Here is a 14,956-nt window from a genome sequence, read left to right as displayed (position 1 = left end):
CACACACACACACACACACACACCACACACACACACCACACACACACACAACACACACACACACACACACCACACACACACACACACACACACACACACACACAGCTTATGTTGGCTTGCTGCTTTGTTATCTAAGTTTCTTACATTCTTGAGGGAGTAGTAAAGAAAATGGGCTCCATGCTAACCTTCTCCACGTTCTCCAACATCTACATTTATTCATGCGACAAAATGAATGACAGTGATGACTGTTCAACAGGGTGTTAGACCATACCAACCGGACATTGGCTCCTGTGTTTGCCACAGTTGGTTGCAGTGGAGGGTAACGAACATGACATTGATGGTAGCAGTGTGGTCCACTGGCAGGAAACATGCCAGCTCGGGGAATAGAGCCGTGTTGTACAGTAGCAGCGTAGGAGGCGTGCAGCAGCAGCAGCGTGGTGTGCCAGGCATGTTGCCAGTGCTGCAGCCATGGCGGTGCAGGTCCTGCCCTGGAGGGGATATAAATGTCCAGCTGTGTCCTGGACAACTGCCTGTATTGGCCTTGTCTGCGCCAGACTGCCTGTACAACACCACTCTTTCATTCTGACGGCCATAGAAAAGAAAGAACCTTCTCCTCCGCTGCTGTGGGACGGAAACTGATGTGACAAGTTCCAACACCCACATTTCCTCCCCTTCGTCCAATCCAAACCGTCGATACCCATCAACACCAGCCCTCTCTCTCTGTCTTGGTTTCACTCTCCTGCCTGGACTTGTCATCCTTTGCTGCTGTGGGATTTTGGAGAACTAAACTAAACTTAAGTATGACAAGGGTTAAAAAAAAAATTTAAAAAAAAAAGACGTTACCCTACGTTACCACTACAGCTGGAATGGAAATTTTAACTTGCATAAGTTAATTTTTAGATGCAATATGCTGCTTTAATATCTTTTGGGCCTCATAACTTACACAGAGCACACTTTCAAATTTTATTTTTTAGAACCTTTGTATTAGAGCTGAAACAATTAGTTGTTTTGTTAATCATTTAATTAATCATTTCCTCTACTTTTCAACAACAAAAGCCAAAGATATGCTGGATTCAGCTTCTCAGTGGTGAGGATTTGCAGATTTTTTTGTCATACATGGTAGTAAACTCAATACGTTTTTGAAAATGTCACCTTGGGCTTTAGGAAATTGTGATGGTTGTGTTTCACTATTTTGTGACATTTAAGATCAATCTTTAATGAAGAAATTTATCAACAGATCAAAAATGAAAAAAACAAGTTTGTTGCTGCCCTAATTGTTATACCAGCCGTGTCAAATAAGGACGTTTTCACAGCTTTCATGGATTTACAGATTCCCATTGTTTCCCCTGTAATACTTTTCAACATGAAAAATGAACATGACAACCAAATATGGCATGCTGCTTTTGTTCACAACAAAAGAGAAAACAAGGCATGTTTAATGTTGCCGATGTTTTGTTATGTCTATTTAATATAATGTTAGGTTTAAAAAAAGCTAACATGCAGGACTGAAGATAATTAAATTAATAAAATAAAAAACATCCTTACAAACTATTGTAATTACAAACTACTAACGTATTTCCCAGAATGAAATAGGAAAATGCACTGGATTTTAAAAACAGAAACTACAGGTTTGGCAGTAAAAGTTTGAAATGTGTAAGTGCATCCTCCTGGTTTTTATTTTTCTGAAAACCTAGTAAATACATAGTGCTGGGGTGTTATCAGCTGTCCTTCCACCATCAAAGTAGAGGCCATTAAGTTCCAATCCAGTTTTTCTTCCAGCTTACCTGTGGTGCCTTAAGTGAATCAAAAACCTGGCCTTATAAAGCTATAACCGAGCCTTGCAGCTCAGGCCAAGTCCTTTGCTGGTGGTAAATTACAGCAGCTGCATTTCAAATAATGTTTACAGGAAGCCTGTACCGGGCTGTTCCACCTACAGCCAACGGCTTCTCGCAAGAGATCAAGACTGTCTGAGTGTTTTGTTAATTCCAGTATCTCATTAGTTAGGATGGGGGGGAGGTGAGGAATGGAACACTGTGTCTTCTCCTAGAACAGTGCGTGTGTGTGTGTGTGTGTGTGTGTGTGTGTGTATTGTTGTGTGTGTGTGGTGGTGTTGTGTGTGTGTGGTGTGTGTGTGGTGTGTGTGTGTGTGTGTGTGTGTGTGTGTGTGTGTGTGTGTGTGTGTGTGTGTGTGTGTGTGTGAGAGAGAGAGAGAGATTGTGGGGGGGTGATGGGAGTAACTCTGATCTCACTACCCTTCTCACACACACAGACACACACAGGACATAGTGAGGGAAGCCAGACATACAGTAAGAGTGAGCCAGAAGTGAAAAGAGGAGGTGGAGAGAGGGAGGATGAGGAGGGACACCACACACACACACACACACACACACACACAGACAGAAAGAGCGAGAGAGAGAGAGAGAGAGAGAGAGAGAGAGAGAGAGAGAGAGGAGAGAAAGGGGGGGGCTGTTTGAAAGGGGCTAGTGGAAGAGTTAACAGGAGGGACACTGGCTTCTGGTTCACTTCTCAGTGACAAGCAGCCTTGAGATGGAAATTCCTTTGGAGCAGCAACAAGTTCTCTCTCTAACACTAACCATGCACCCAAACATGTCTTCCCGACACTGTCCATAGTCCAGATCAGATGATATATGTGTGTATGTCTCACTACTGTCCCGGTGCTACCTCGGTCTGCTCTGTCCAGTGTACGGACGCTGTTGAAATGTGCTCAGGGTGCAGGTCTGCTCAGCTCTCTGCCTGCAAGGCATCACCTGACAGCAGTGTTTAAAAGTCGCTGCCAGAGGAGGTGGTGCGCTCTGGTGTGTGTGTGTGTGTGTGTGTGTGTGTGTGTGTGTGTGTGTGTGTGTGTGTGTGTGTGTGTGTGTGTATACCTTTGCAAGCATGATTCTGGTCTTCGCCACATCCAGAGGAGTGGTAACAAATGCAGCTACAGCACCTACAAAAGTCACACACACATTTAGCAAAGTGCAAACATAAAAGGCCCTCTCTCTGCTCTCAGAAGAGTCTTTAAATATTGAAAATAATACCCATAAAAAGTCCAATTACTTAACCACAGATACAGTAACATATTAATTCAACAGTAAATAATGGAACTCTTGGCCCTCCGCTACATTAAGTTCATAAAAATGATAATAATCCCCATCCGAGACCTTCCCTGTTATTAGACCACAAAAACCAGACACACTTCTATTCCCACTGCCCCCCTCCTACTGCCCCATCCAAGCCACACCTTCCACTGAGCTACACACAAAAACTCCCTTTTCCAACACACTCAAGCACAGACACACACACCCAGCTGTACACACAAGCATGAAAAAAGACACATTTGGACACACACACACAACACACACACACACACAGTTTTATAGAGAAGTTACACCCCAACTTCCCTTCTTTTCTTCCAAGTTGGAAGCTGGATGGGCGGCGTGATCCAGAGGTGTCCGCACTGAGCTGCAATTTGTGTCTAAGTGAGAAACTGTGTGTGTGTGTGTGTGTGTGTGTGTGTGTGTGTGTGTGTCACTCCGCCACAAACATAGCAACTGCTCTCAGTAAACATGTCCATATGGGCCACCAAGGAGCAATGTGACTGTAAATGAGCTGAGGGTACAGGAAAGCATTTAGAACAGTGTGGCGTAACACACCATTACTTTTTACTAGTTAATGCTGGCTCATGAAAAGATTTAAGGATTTAAGTTATTTTTTCCCTATTTGGGTGGACACAAGTCAAACTTCAGCAAGGATAAAAAAAAGAGCCTGTACTGTAGGCTGTTTTGTAATATTGAGCCGTAAAGGGATGCATTTTCCCAACAAATCTTACACACACAGAGCAGCGCTGAATTGAAAGATCTAAATTTGGTTGGAAGAACCATGTAATGTGATGGAGGTTGGACGCAAATCAGACGGTGATGTAATCTCAGCTCGGGCCAGGCTGTTTTTTGTAGGCAGTTTAAACGGGGTCAAGTCTGTCGTAAGTCAATGCAGGGTATTAGTGGAGATATTTGGGATGATTAAAGGCGCCCGTGTGAGCATTTCCAGTGTCAAGCAGAGTATGTCTGAGTGAAAGAGAGAGTGTGAAGCGCGTTGTAAGGGGAAGTGACTGAAACTTGAGGATCCCTCTTGGACAGTAGCTCTCTCGCAGAGGGACGTGAACTTGATTCCTACCCTGAACCTAACCCCACCCCTCCCCCATTACTCCCACCTTACCCCACTAGCCCCTTGCCCTTTTTTCCTTCTCTCCTCAGATTGCCATTTATCCTTCTAATTACATATTTCTGTAATTTTCCCTATATATCCCAATTAACAAATCCGTCATTATACTGCATACGTAAGCTGATTGTTTTAAGCTGAATACTTTAATACTACAAATCTGAATATAAATGTATATATTATTTAAAGTTATTGCATTATCATTAAGAGTTTAAATTTCACTCGCTTTACAAAAGCTCCAACCCATGTAATGTGAGAATAAATACCCTTTTTTTGACAAGTCAAATGGTGTTTTTAGGTTTCTACTGAAATTAACATACTCTATTCCTTTTTTCCTATGCATGTCTTAGTCTCCCACCCACTCATCCACATCTACCATCTCCTTTTTCCCCTTTTTCCCCTATTTTATTCTCATTTCTTTCCTTCTTTCTCCCGTGGAATGAGTCCATGTGGGGGGGCGTAGGGCCACATCTCAGCTCCTTGGGGTGCTGTTTCCTCATCCCTTCTACTCTCCTTCACCTCCATCTTCATGTCTCCATCACCCCTCCACCATGTCCTGTCTGGCGTGTTCCAGTGTTGTAAGAGTTATTGACTGAAGTCGTCCAACAACAGCTCCACGGACCGGTCTGTGGAACTGTTCTTCTGAAAATATTAATGTACTTATTTGAACTACAAAAAAAATATGTATTTTGATTGTGGTTCTGCCTTTTCATAGCAAAAAAAGGTAAAGACTGAGTGGAAAGATACAGTCCCTGACAAAAGTCTTGTCGCTTATCTATTTTGTAGAAACACCTGCTATTAACCTGACTTTTAATTAATCAATTGGAAAGAAATAGCTTATATGAAAAGCTAAAAACCCTCCCAAATGATGTTCAATGCACTGAAATAAATTAGTTTCACTGGAACAAGATTTATCATTTAAACAAGACAGAAAGGTCAAATTTTGGCAAGACAAAAGTTTTGTCGCCTATACAGACATTGAACAAATTTACTGCAAATACTAAAATATGTCAGCAAATTAAATAGCGGTGCTGTGAGATCCAAATTGAATATCTTGTATGACTTCCATGAGCTTGAAGGACTGCACCCATGCGGTTTGGCAAGGATTCATACAATGTATTGATGAAGTCATCAGGAATAGCTAGGAAAGCAGTCTTGCATGCCTCCCAGAGTTCATCAATATTCTTTGGTTTGGTCTTCCATGCTTCCTCTTTCATCTTACCCCACATATGCTCAATGATGTTCATGTCTGGTGACTGGGCCGGCCAATCCTGGAGCATCTGATCTTCTCGCCTTGAGGAACTTTGAAGTGGAGATGGAAGTATGCGATGGAGCACCATCCTGCTGGAGAATTTGGCCTCTTTTATGGTTGGGAATATAAGAGGTAGCTAAGATTTCTTGGTATTTGAGACTATTGATGTTGCCTTCCACCTGCAGATCTCTCGCACACCCCCATACTGGATGTTACCCCAGACCATGATTTTTCCGCCACCAAACTTCACTGTTTTCTGGGTGAATCTTGGATCCATGCGGGCTCCAGTAGGTCTCCTGCAATACTTGCGGCAACTGTGGTGTAATTCAACAGAAGATTCATCTGAGAAATCCACTTTCTTCCACTTCTCCAGCGTCCATCCTTTTAGCAGGCTGTGGGCCTTGGCAAATGCCACACGGTTTTTCAATTGTCTTTTGTTTAGTGCTGGCTTCTGGGCACTGATTTGACCATGGAGGCCATTTCGAGACAGAATCCGACAAACCGTTCTGGTTGACACAGGGACTTCAGGGGACCAGGTCTGGTGGAGCTCTGCTGCAGTGGAAAATGGGCTGGCCTTGGATTTTCGAGCCAACAAACGGTCCTCTCGAGCAGTTGTCTTGCGGGGTCTGGCTGACCTGGGCTTGTCAAAAACGTCTCCAGTGTCTTCAAATGTTTTTTTTATCCTCTGTACTTGACGCTGAGACACATTGTAGGTGTCTGCCACATCAGCAGTGGATCTGGTCTTCAGCCTCTTGATAATCAAAACTTTAGTCTCAGGGTGAATCTTAGGCATGTTTGCAGATGTCTAGTTGCAGTTGATGTGAAGGTCTAGTGTACTGGGGTTGTTTTTATACACACCTGAGACCTGATCAATCCCTTATTAGTCACAGGTGAAGCTCATATGTCATGGCGACAACACTTATGTCTTTGCAAAAATTGACTCAATGGGCTTTACCAAGCTGTGAATATTAGAATACTTTTTGAAAGTTTCGTTTTGCACTGAAACATTATTATAAAAGCTGTTGGGATTAAAATGAGCCATTTCTTGTAAATAAATCTTGATTAGAAATTTATTTCAGCGGCACTTCAGATCAATTTGTACACAAGCGACAAGACTTTTGTCAGGGACTGTAGATTAGGGACACATTTTTTAATTTAGAGCTACAATACTGCAGGTAGGCCTACATTCTCTGTTCCTACATGTCCCTGGATTTATATTATTATCTCTTGTTACACTGATACTGTACAGTACATTAAATGTAGCAAGTGTTTTCTTTCTTTCTCTTTCTTAAAAAGAACAAGCACTTCCGGACCTTCTTGTAAACTGTCCAAACTAAATTCATTATCAATAAAAGTTTTCATGGATTTGTAATCATAAAACATTGTCCTTATCCTTGATAAGAGTGACACTTGGCTTGGACCTTTGTCTTTGGTTTGTGAGACCTTTGGTCCAGTTCAACATGTTAAACAATGACAATCACTGAATCTCTTAGACTCGAGCTTCCAGCCCTTTCTAGCATTATCATGTTGTACAGTCTGACGTACTTCTCTCTACTTGTTGTCTTTCCCTTTCTCCTGTTTGTCTTGTTTTGTCCACTTCCCTTCCCCCTCTTTCACTCCTTCCGTGCGCTTTTCTCTCTCCCTCTCTCTTAAACCACTTCAGGCCCCAGTGCTCAGGAGGTCGCACAGCTGCAGGGGCCCATGCCCGGGAATCGGCCCCTCTCATCCTTGCTCTTTCCTCCCTCCGTTGTCTGTCTCTCCCCTGATATTCATCCTGGCTAAGACAGAACAATAAAAGTCTGCTATGGTATGATTTTTTTTTATTGGCTAAAGGGCTTGAGAACTATAATAGTAAAACCTTTCTGAGACAACAATGCAGAATCACTGTGCTGAGTCCTTTCTAATTTAGCACTGCAACTAAGCAGTGAATAAAAAAAGGCTGGAATTGGCTGTTTTCATTTCCCATCATCCATTCTTCTCTGCTTCATTGTCTTTTCTGCTTTGATCTTCTGTGCAGGTGAGGATCCAATTTGCCAGCTAAGCTCACCTTTGAGGAATCTTTACAAAAATGTGACTTTGGGTAAACTTGTCCTGCCCTCCTGGCCAGCTATCCACCTATCCATCCGCCTTCCACCTATTGATTAGCCATCCATCCATCCATCCATCATTCATCCTCCAACCCCCCCCCCCCCCCTTCTCCCTCTTCGCTTCTTTCCCGAAGCAGCAAATAATCCCTTGCACCTGCAAAAGCTCCGCACACTGCAGCCTGCCAAGAGTAGAGCGTGTGACCTTGCCTCCATGACCACAGAGTCTGGGAGAAAGAGAGAGAAATGTCGAGAGAGAAAGAGAGTGTTGTCGATAGAGAAGGTTGATGAAAAAGCGAGAAAGAGGGAGGGAAACAAAGAGAGAGAGAATTGTAGTTAGTGATCAGATACATTGGAAACACATTGTGAACCTTGGTCTGGTCCAGGCTGGGAACCAGGCTGTCCGGCTATTTTTGTGTTGCCTCGTCTCCCCAGTGATGTCATGCTACTTGTTTCCCAAGAACTGGGATGGGACAAGATAGGAGGCATGAGAATATGCTGTAGTGCTCCCACTCAATCACCTTTACACATTTTGTCCAGATGCCATCATGTTGAAGTACAGTAGGTCGTCACATGCACATATCAACAGATTCTTTCATTGGGTAACATGTATGTATTGAAGAACTAAAACACACATATTTAATTAGTAGAGTCGTATACACCAAGGGTCTTAAATTACATTTGGGCCACTGGTCAGGCTGTTCTGTCCAAATGGGACCATTTGGACACCCCACAGAAAAAGAAAAAGTGGCAAAACTGCAACTACATACTCGTAAGCTGAGCAACTGGCATTTACTTCTTCTTTCCCTCATACATAGTATACTGTTTTGCATGTTTAGTAGTGTAATGATGCTTGAGATTGTATTCCCGGAGAACGGCAGCTAGAAGTAGCAACAAATTAAATAATTAGCTGTCCACACCTCCTTTGTGTGTCTGAAAATGTCACAGGACTGCTTGCCCAAATGCAACCGGCTACTGAGTTAAACCACCTGATGTTTTTTTTGAGAATGAACTCTTTGTCTCTTTTTCTCCCCCGACTAGTTTCAGCAAAGCGATGAGGAGATTGACTATGCAAGGTTAGTTGTTGTATAAAATCCATGTGGACAGCTGGGCTGCCTCGGGCTCTGCAAGGTATGATTATTTCTCAGGGAGAGCAATTGAGGAACAGCATGGAGCGATTACTAATATTTTCTTTGTCCATCCACCCCCCCCCCCCCCCCCCCCGCAAGCTGAATCGACTGCATGTTATCTCATTCTCCTCCGATCTCACACACATGTGGAAATCACAAATACCACATGTGTGTGCACAACACATGCAAACACAAACACGCAAATACAAAGAGTTGTTAGACAGAAAGGAGAAGAACTGGCAGAGTGTGTGTACAAGCTCAGGATATGTCATGTGTATTCGATTAGAGGGTAGATTAAAAAGGAGATTTTGTTTTCCACATCAAAGGCCTCGCGCTGGGGGATTCCTCTCTGTCTCTCTCCCTCTCTGAGCCTCTCCATCCCTTCCTCTTTGGTTCATGAATAAATAATAGGTAGTAAACCTGGGAAAACAAACTTTTTGACCTTTGAACCCTCGTGTCAGGGTCAGAGTGTGCACCTGGACGACTTCCCACAGGAAAGAGTTGGTAGGTCTGCGTGCATGTCAGTACATCACGTATGTGCAGGGAGGCAACATTTGTAAGTGCATCTCATTGGTTTAATTTAAGTTCCCATCATGCCTTTGACGCATATTTCCTTTAATTTTCTGTGGCTATTTCTTGGTGTTCACTCATAACCTAAAAGGGTTACACCCTCCTGTTTTGCTAATGTTTTTTAAAGGTCAGAACCAATGGGCTCTTACTCTACAGTTGCTGTTGGGAAAAACAACTAAGTGAAAACCACAACATTGTGTAATTAATGTGTGAAAGAACAGTGAGAGTTATTCACATGGATAAGGAAGTCTGGTGTGAAAAAAATAAATCTATGTGTAGTGACCAATGTTTAAAATCATTTCTTATTGTGGGACTTGTCTGATGAATTTGTAGTCTGGCTATCACCAGACCAGGCTCAATAGATTTGAGATTGAGCGTTGGTCTGGGGAGTGTGCTCTGTATCTTTTCTCCACAAGAGGCCTGCCCAACAGGCATAGTTCATATGACTCTGCACGCAAGTGGAAAGTCCTTCAACCAATGAGACCAACAATCCGAGTGGCGTAGAAGCGACAACGTCATCAATGGGTTCGCTGCCCTTTGGTGGCGTTCGGTGCCCGCCACTAAGTTGAATGTTAACAAGAAGCTGCTTGGTCGCTTCTCTATCGTCATCGTGTTAAACCTGCCAATAGCGCGCCGGGTAGATAAGCCAGTATGTGATTGGTTCCCGCAAAATTTAAACATACAGGTTTCCAGACTGAGCTGCAGGGCAAAATCAAATCGCCGGCAGAATGGGCGGGGTTTACCCAGTCTAACGAATTTGTATAATTTAATTAATTCAATTTTATTTAATTCAAATTAAATTAAATTTGAATTTTCCTCTCCATGATATCCCAGAAATTCAAGGGCGAGTTGAACTTAATGCACTCTTAATGCTTACTCCTCTTCCAACAGGCCTTTAGCAGTTGGTTGGGTTTCTCCCTTTTCTTCTTTCTGATTCTCTCACTTACAGCTGTGCTGGCTCGGTGTGAAATAAAAAGAAAAAAGGCCATAACTCAGCACATTACTATCCCACCAAGCAGATGGGAGATCTTGCCACACACATGTACTCACTCTCAAATTCCTACCCTATAGCTTTTTGTGAAAAACTAAATCATGTTATTCTTAATTGTGAAAGCCTCTGAACATCTTGGCGGTCACTCTAAAAAGAATGGCAGTAAAAATCTGTTTGGTTGAAAGAAGTTGCTTTTTCTTCCTTGACTAGTCAGCTAGTCTCTGCCATTGTAACCATGCCATTGAGGAAACGCCTCATTAGCTATTCAGAGCACCATATTAATATATGTATTACAGAAGATACATATAGGGAGGGCCGGGAGTAGGGAGCCAATAGATGGAGAAGAGGACAAGGAGAAAGAGGAGAGGAGAGGTCCAGATTCCAGTAGTTCAGCTCTCCGCCAACGGACATGTCCAGATGGCCTGGAGAGAGAGGGCCTTTGACTGAAGGACAAAGAGACACTTGTGACTGACAAAATCTAACTTTTGCAAATGCACAGACACACACACATACATACACATACACAGCTGTGAAGTGTATTGTTCGTCTTAGCTGGCCATTAGCTCCTAACATTGATGGAATGTTTGACTGTCCGCCTCTTGCGCCCTTGAGACATGATGTCACTCCTCCAAAACGCCGTCTTCTCAAAGAGAAACAGCTTTTTATGTGTTCAGGGCCACACAATGAAAAGAGAGAAAGGGCAACCAGAGAGAAGGGAGAGAAAAAGATATAGAGAGGAAGAGAGATGAAAAAAAAAAAGCTAAAAAAAAAGAGACAGATACGTTGAACCGGATATTCTCGTGATAAATTGAAGGCCAGTTCGATGGTAGTCGTGACAACCCATTAAAGCGGAGCATAAAGTCCCATTTTCGCCTTCCACAGGGGGTTAGGGAATGCAGAGGGTGAGCCCGCTGTAAATGTGTCCAAGCGTAATCACACTATTATAAGTTTACTAGGGATTTATAACTGAGAATAATCACTGTAAATGATAGTGTTTAGGATGAGGGGATAAAACAGAAGGATAATTAAGTCAGTTAGACAAACATTTATGGAAAGATCAGATACATACCTTTAAATATTCCCAAAGTGGAAACTGCACCAGCGAGAACGGGATCTGAAAAACAAGTAGACAAAGTTTTAATTATCAGGATTATCTCAGCATTACTTTTTTTATTACTTTTTCTGGAGGTTGAGGTTTCATTTTTAAACTCCAATCTTCTGCACTTGTCATTCCTGCCACCTTTGTCTGTTTCCTCTCTATCGTCTGACTGCTCCCTTGTTCCTTCTCACTGCTGATGATTAATGAATGAGACGGCCTGTGGTCTGGCAGTCTTGAATGGATAGATGGATGGTTGGATAGATGGATAGATAGATGAAACTTGGAAAGAGGAATAGAGGGAGGGCTCTAAAGTGAGGGTTGGGGTACGAGTGTTGCCAATGGAAACACTACAGTAAATCGGCTCAGGCAGTAAGTTACAGCGGGAGGAAATAGATGGCAGTGCCAAGGCAAGGGGCAAACGACAGTCAGACCGCACGCACGCACGCACGCACACAGGCACCCACATGTGTATCCTGTCATCTTGCGCTGCAGAAATGGCAGAGCAGGAAAGGAAGAAGAGAGGGAACACAAACAAAAACCAAAGAGAGAAATAAATAAAGTGACACTGAGTTGTGTCATCAGACTTTGATCACAGCAACTAGAGAATCAGTAATTCATCCATCTGTGCCAACTCCTCCAGCATGTTCCATCAGACTATGTTAGAGGTAAAAGCTTGACTAAATCCAACTTTAAGTCAGCTGGAGCACTAAGACAATATAAGAGCTGTGTTTATTGCTCTTTAAGAGCTTATTAAGCCCTTCTTCCAACTGAACTGACCTCATATAAACACTGAAGTAGATTAACTTAAAGGGAGTGTGCTGAATCTGCTCTCTGACAGCTCAATTTAAAACTTTTAAGATCTTTACAATGACTTGAAGTTTGAAAAAAAACAACTTGTAAAGACAAAAGCTGTCAAAACGAGTGTAAAAACTGAAGTCCTGATGTCCAATTATATGGAAAATAATTATGACAATTCAAAAAAATATTTTTTGTATTACTAAGCCTAATATTTTTTTAAAAAGCGACGGGTCGTGTCTGGTAAACAGCATAATACCTTTAGCAACTATTTCAATGGTCTGACATCATACTTATAAACAACTTATACTAGGAATATCTGAATTGAAAACATCTGTTTTAGTTTATTTATGTTTTTCAGGTACATCTTAATCAAACATTTGATTATTGCTTGATAAAGTGGGCCTAGAGTTGGAGCTAACAGAAATGTTGCGTAAACTAGTCTAGTCCATGTATATCCAGGAGTACAGCAGCAAATTTTCTCTGTCGTTGGAGATTATCTAAAAACTGGATGGTATGTAGGGCTGCTATCCAGCCCCCTAAAAATGGAGTGATCTACCATGAGGAGTGTGTACACCGCTATTGTCCATCTGTGGCAAGATGAGAGAGCTTTCAAAAAGGAATAAAAGCGCACCTGTCTTTTATTACCACCTCGACAAATTCAGTTTTTTTCCAGGCCAGGAAGAGAGGCAGAGACAGAGAGAATGGACGGGGGTGTTGGGTAATAGCCACTATTACTAAATGTGAGCAGAACATATTGTACTGCTGTAAGTGGAAGTACATTGAAAGTGAAACATAAGTGAACCTATATGGAAACTCATTTCACATTTATATTTAATGATTTCACTCATAATTGAGTAACTTTAATCTTTGTAGTACTAGATACTGTCATATGTCAAATGTTCAATGTACTTTAAATGTTTGCTGACAGAATTAGCTAAAAGAAAGGTCACCAAATTATTTCAGAAGAATAAAAAGTAATGTGTACAAAAGTAACTGGTGGACCTTTTTGAACCACTGTAGCAAGCGTAGAGAGAGATAGAGAAGGATGATTGGTTCCGCAGAGGATCTGGAAAAACCGATCCACCAATGATTTATTACTTGGTTTGACACCCTTGGCACACTGAATGTGGTGTGTGTGTGTGTGTGTGTGTGTGTGTGGGGTGTGTGTGTGTGGGGTGTGTGTGTGTGTGTGTGTGTGTGTGTGTGTGTGTGTGTGTGTGTGTGTTTTGCCTGGCAGAGATGGAATGCCTAAAAACCACATGTGGCCTGATTAAAATTGATAAGCAATGTATAGTTAAGAGAGGGCTGTATGTACTTGACAAATGGCAGAATCCAACTGTGTGTTTGCCATTTATAAAATCAAAAATACAGAGTGGAGGACATGTGAGCTAATCACTGCGGTGTTATTTTCTCCAGTTGTAATTGCTTTCAACTCTTCTCACATCAATTAGGTAAAGAGATGACAGACATAATAAATCTCTCAGCTGAATGAGAAATGAAGATAGGTAGAGACAACAAGAAGTGATGAAGAAAGTGGATTGGACAAGTAATCCATCTCTCCCTGCTTTTCCTTTCCTTTCGTAAACCAGTGCATCGTCCCACTGTGAACATCCCAATCAAAAACCAATTCAAAGACAGAACATTTTCCATAACCTTCCTGCTCCTGTAGTTTTGAGTGAAGAAATATTATTTAAACCCAAATATGTGTTGCCAAAAAGGATGGAATAAGGTGAAAACCTTTTCAGTAATGTTTACAGTTCAAGGTGAATCTATGGCCTGTTAATGATGATTAGCAACACCTCTCAGAGCTGCTTTTATTTTGAAATTCCATCTATCAATTTATTCATGAAGCTTTTTATAAGTTATTGATTAAATTGTCTGAGGTGTTTGTTATATGACTTATTTTTTTCCAATTGGTTGTTGCAACCCGTGAAGATGTTATTGTTTCATATTGTGAATTTGTAAATCTTGTGCTTTGTGAAACACAACACAGCATGTTTCAATTACATGTTAGGGTTAACTATTGAGAAAATATCATACATTGTGACATTTTAACCATGACAATTTGTACAATTAAATCAGTATGTAATAGTGGGCAAACCATCACTGAGCTTTCATTTTAAAAAAAGCTTGCATGGGCGCCCAGAGAGCTCAGCTGGTAGACCAAGCGCCCATATGTAGAGGTTTGCTCCTCAACGCAGCAGGCCCCGGTTTTGCTCTAACCTGGGGCCCGTTAACTGCATGTCATTTTTTTTTTTTTTTATTGTTTTAGTGTATCATCTCGGAGATTAATAGAGAGGTTGCTGTAAATGTGCTAAATTATCAGTTAGCGGAGGTTATCACTACTTTAAGAAAAAGCAGTAGTGATGTTTAGGTCTATTGAAAACAACTTCTGCATGCCAAAGCTTTAGTAGCACACTCAAATCTAGCTTGAGCTAATTAGTACAGTTCACAAACATAACGATAACCATGGAGACATAGAATTTCTTCATATACCCAGTGCCTTTAACATGTTGTTGAGGTCTGCAAACATGAACTATCACTCAAAAAACACACTCAAGTAACAGAGGCGTAGGTCATCATTTGTAAAGCTATGGAATAGGAAAATTTAAAATTGCAAAAATGTGAACATAGTGGATTTCTTCAGCCATACCAGCAGCTCATCAATTGGATATATTAGAATGGAATTTTGTACACATATGCATGGTCCTCCACTGACTTTTGTAGAAGCACCCACAAGTTGACATTTCTGGTTCAGAGTGACGTCTTGTCAACTGTTGGATGGATTGCCCACTAAAAGTCATTTAT

At 41.8% G+C, this 14,956-nt stretch overlaps 1 protein-coding gene across 2 annotated transcripts in view; it reads right to left on the bottom strand.

The window, feature by feature from the left end:
• slc25a26 (solute carrier family 25 member 26) overlaps positions 1-14,956 on the bottom strand; it is a 54,604-nt gene that overhangs the window by 9,749 nt on the left and 29,899 nt on the right. For both annotated transcript variants that reach the window (XM_032513021.1, XM_032513022.1), the window contains exons 6-8: positions 11,321-11,365; positions 7,718-7,787; positions 2,889-2,953 (exon numbers count right to left, since the gene is read on the bottom strand). In XM_032513021.1, the coding sequence (XP_032368912.1) occupies positions 2,889-2,953; positions 7,718-7,787; positions 11,321-11,365 (180 nt within the window). The remainder of the gene's footprint in view (positions 1-2,888; positions 2,954-7,717; positions 7,788-11,320; positions 11,366-14,956) is intronic.

The sequence above is a fragment of the Etheostoma spectabile genome, chromosome 4 (genome assembly GCF_008692095.1).
Source record: "Etheostoma spectabile isolate EspeVRDwgs_2016 chromosome 4, UIUC_Espe_1.0, whole genome shotgun sequence".
In the NCBI taxonomy this organism is placed as follows: domain Eukaryota; kingdom Metazoa; phylum Chordata; class Actinopteri; order Perciformes; family Percidae; genus Etheostoma; species Etheostoma spectabile.
The sequence above is the reverse complement of the archived record's forward strand: the minus strand, read 5'-3'. Positions and strand labels throughout refer to the sequence as shown.